Source organism: Panicum virgatum, chromosome 2K (genome assembly GCF_016808335.1).
Source record: "Panicum virgatum strain AP13 chromosome 2K, P.virgatum_v5, whole genome shotgun sequence".
Taxonomy (NCBI): domain Eukaryota; kingdom Viridiplantae; phylum Streptophyta; class Magnoliopsida; order Poales; family Poaceae; genus Panicum; species Panicum virgatum.
In genome coordinates, this window is record NC_053137.1 from 14,690,786 (window position 1) to 14,692,997 (window position 2,212).

Genomic DNA, 2,212 nt, shown 5'->3' on the forward strand with positions numbered 1-2,212 from the left:
TTGATGAGTGGCAAGTGCGGATGCGATTTATAATAGCATCCTGTATTGGCTTTTAGGATAACCGATGTTGATGAAAGATTAAGAATTTAATTATTATTATAAATAAAATTATATATATTTTCATCATAATAGAAACTAAAGATAAATAAAATGATTGCTGTCATATCATTATTTAGAGGAGATTAATAAATATAGATAATGATAGTAGAGTCATAGCAAACAAAACTATTATTCCAACAAAGCTAAATTTCAATTCCTTTTAACAATTTGGCACACTATGCAATAAATAAGATGATGCCGTTGAGAAAAAATAAATTTACGAACAATAATTAGATGTAAAAAAGTGAAAGATATATTTCTAATCTATATCAATACTAGCCGCGCAAGTACGCGGGCTGCCTCCCTAGTTTGATCTGAATCTTCACTGGCTCTACCGGATCCTTTGCCCTCCAGCTTACGGAAACCCAAGAGGTGAGTTGATGGCCGTATTCTGACAAATGGACCTCGTGCATGTGTGTCGTGGGCTGGACGCACATGAGATTGGATAGGGAAAAATTCGATTGGTGATACAAAATTGTTTTCAATTGAGTAAATACTAGTTAGAAATTCCAAAAAGATCTTGATAGAGTAAATTTCACCGGCGGTCCCTGAACTTGTCCCGAGTTCTCATCCCGGTCCCGGTACTCTCAAAATGCACGTCTAGGTCCCTGAACTTGTCCCGAGTTCTCATCCCGGTCCTGGTACTCTCAAAATGCACGTCTAGGTCCCTAAACTTGTCCCGAGTTCTCATCCCGGTCCATGAACTTGCTAATCTGTTTCATATAGGTCAAAACCTCCATAACATGCGCTCCAAACAGTACGATTAAGTGAACTGATAGGTGGGGCCCATATGGTAGTCACACCTCTCCCTTCTCCCTCCTCTCTTGCTCCCAACGTCGGCGCCCATGGCCATGGCCATCTTCAACCTTGAGAATGAGGAAGGGGGCAGGCTCGAGCGAGGGGGTCGCCGGCTCGCCGGCCGGGGCGGCGCTGTGCGGGCTCGCGGGCGCTGGACCGGGACCAGGACCGGAGCGGGGCTCGCCCGCCAGGGCGCGCCGGCGGTGGTGGCCATGGAGGGCGCCGCCCTCGGGGTGGCACGACATCCACAGGGAGCGGGGTAGCCGAGGGTCGCGTGGGATGACGGCCTTGACGGCAGCGCGGCTGGGTAGGGAGGGCGTGGGGCCGGTGGAGGGGCGGCGGGGATGCGGGGTCCGCCGTCGGCGTGGCCAAGCGGCGGTTGGGGCATGAACGAGGACCGGGGCGGCGCGGAGCTGAGGTCCATCGTGGCAGCGCAGGCGCACGGGTGGCGACGGACGCTAGGGGTGGGGTCCGGCGGCGCCCATACAGAGGGAGGAGGGAGAAGGGAGAGGTGTGACTGCCATATGGGCCCCACCTAATCAGTTCACTTAATCGTACTGTTTGGAGCGCATGTTATGGAGATTTGGACCTATATGAAACAGATTAGCAAGTTCATGGACCGGGATGAGAACTCGGGACAAGTTCATGGACCTAGACGTGCATTTTGAGAGTATCGGGACTGGGATGAGAACTCGGGACAAGTTCAGGGACCTAGACGTGCATTTTGAGAGTACCGGGACCGGGATGAGAACTCGGGACAAGTTCATGGACCTAGACGTGCATTTTGAGAGTACCGGGACCGGGATGAGAACTCGGGACAAGTTCAGGGACCGCTGGTGAAATTTACTCATCTTGATATTACGGAGATGATATTACGGAGATGGGAAATTGTATTTTTTTGTGCAGAAGACTCATCGGGACGCCTACGTGATAGCGCGCGTAGCATAAACGCCCCTCCCCAGCCCACCACGACACCGCGCGGAGGCCTTTCGATCGTGGAAGACGATAAATCGGGGCGCACCGAGTTGTTCGTTCCTTAGCTCCGATCGCACAGGCCCCCTACCGGACACCGCCAACATCCATGTTCTGTCACATTTTTTCTGTCACCTGCAATACTTATCACCTGCTATCTGTATCTTTTCTATCACATTTTTTCTAAGTCATTGAAATGTTAGTCCGTGTTTCATTTACCAGCAGATGATTTTGAGCCACACAAGATTTATCTCATCTCCTAAATTTGGGCTGAACATTGTAGATAGCAGGCCCAAGCTTGTTGCTGGTTCCCCAGAAGGATTTCCTGGTCATGTTGATGGGA

The 2,212-nt window shown here is 50.3% G+C and overlaps 1 protein-coding gene across 1 annotated transcript; it reads right to left on the reverse strand.

Moving 5' to 3' along the window:
* Positions 1 to 862: 862 nt before the first annotated feature.
* LOC120695138 (proline-rich protein HaeIII subfamily 1-like) lies at positions 863 to 1,321 on the reverse strand. Its single transcript, XM_039978447.1, has one exon. It carries the CDS (start codon positions 1,319 to 1,321, stop codon positions 863 to 865), a length of 459 nt encoding a protein of 152 aa, XP_039834381.1.
* Between the last annotated feature and the right edge of the window lie 891 nt (positions 1,322 to 2,212).

Coding starts and splice junctions, on each gene's coding strand:
- LOC120695138 (XM_039978447.1), bottom strand. CDS start 1,321: ATGGACCTCAGCTCCGCGCCGCCCCGGTCCTCGTTCATGCCCCAACCG.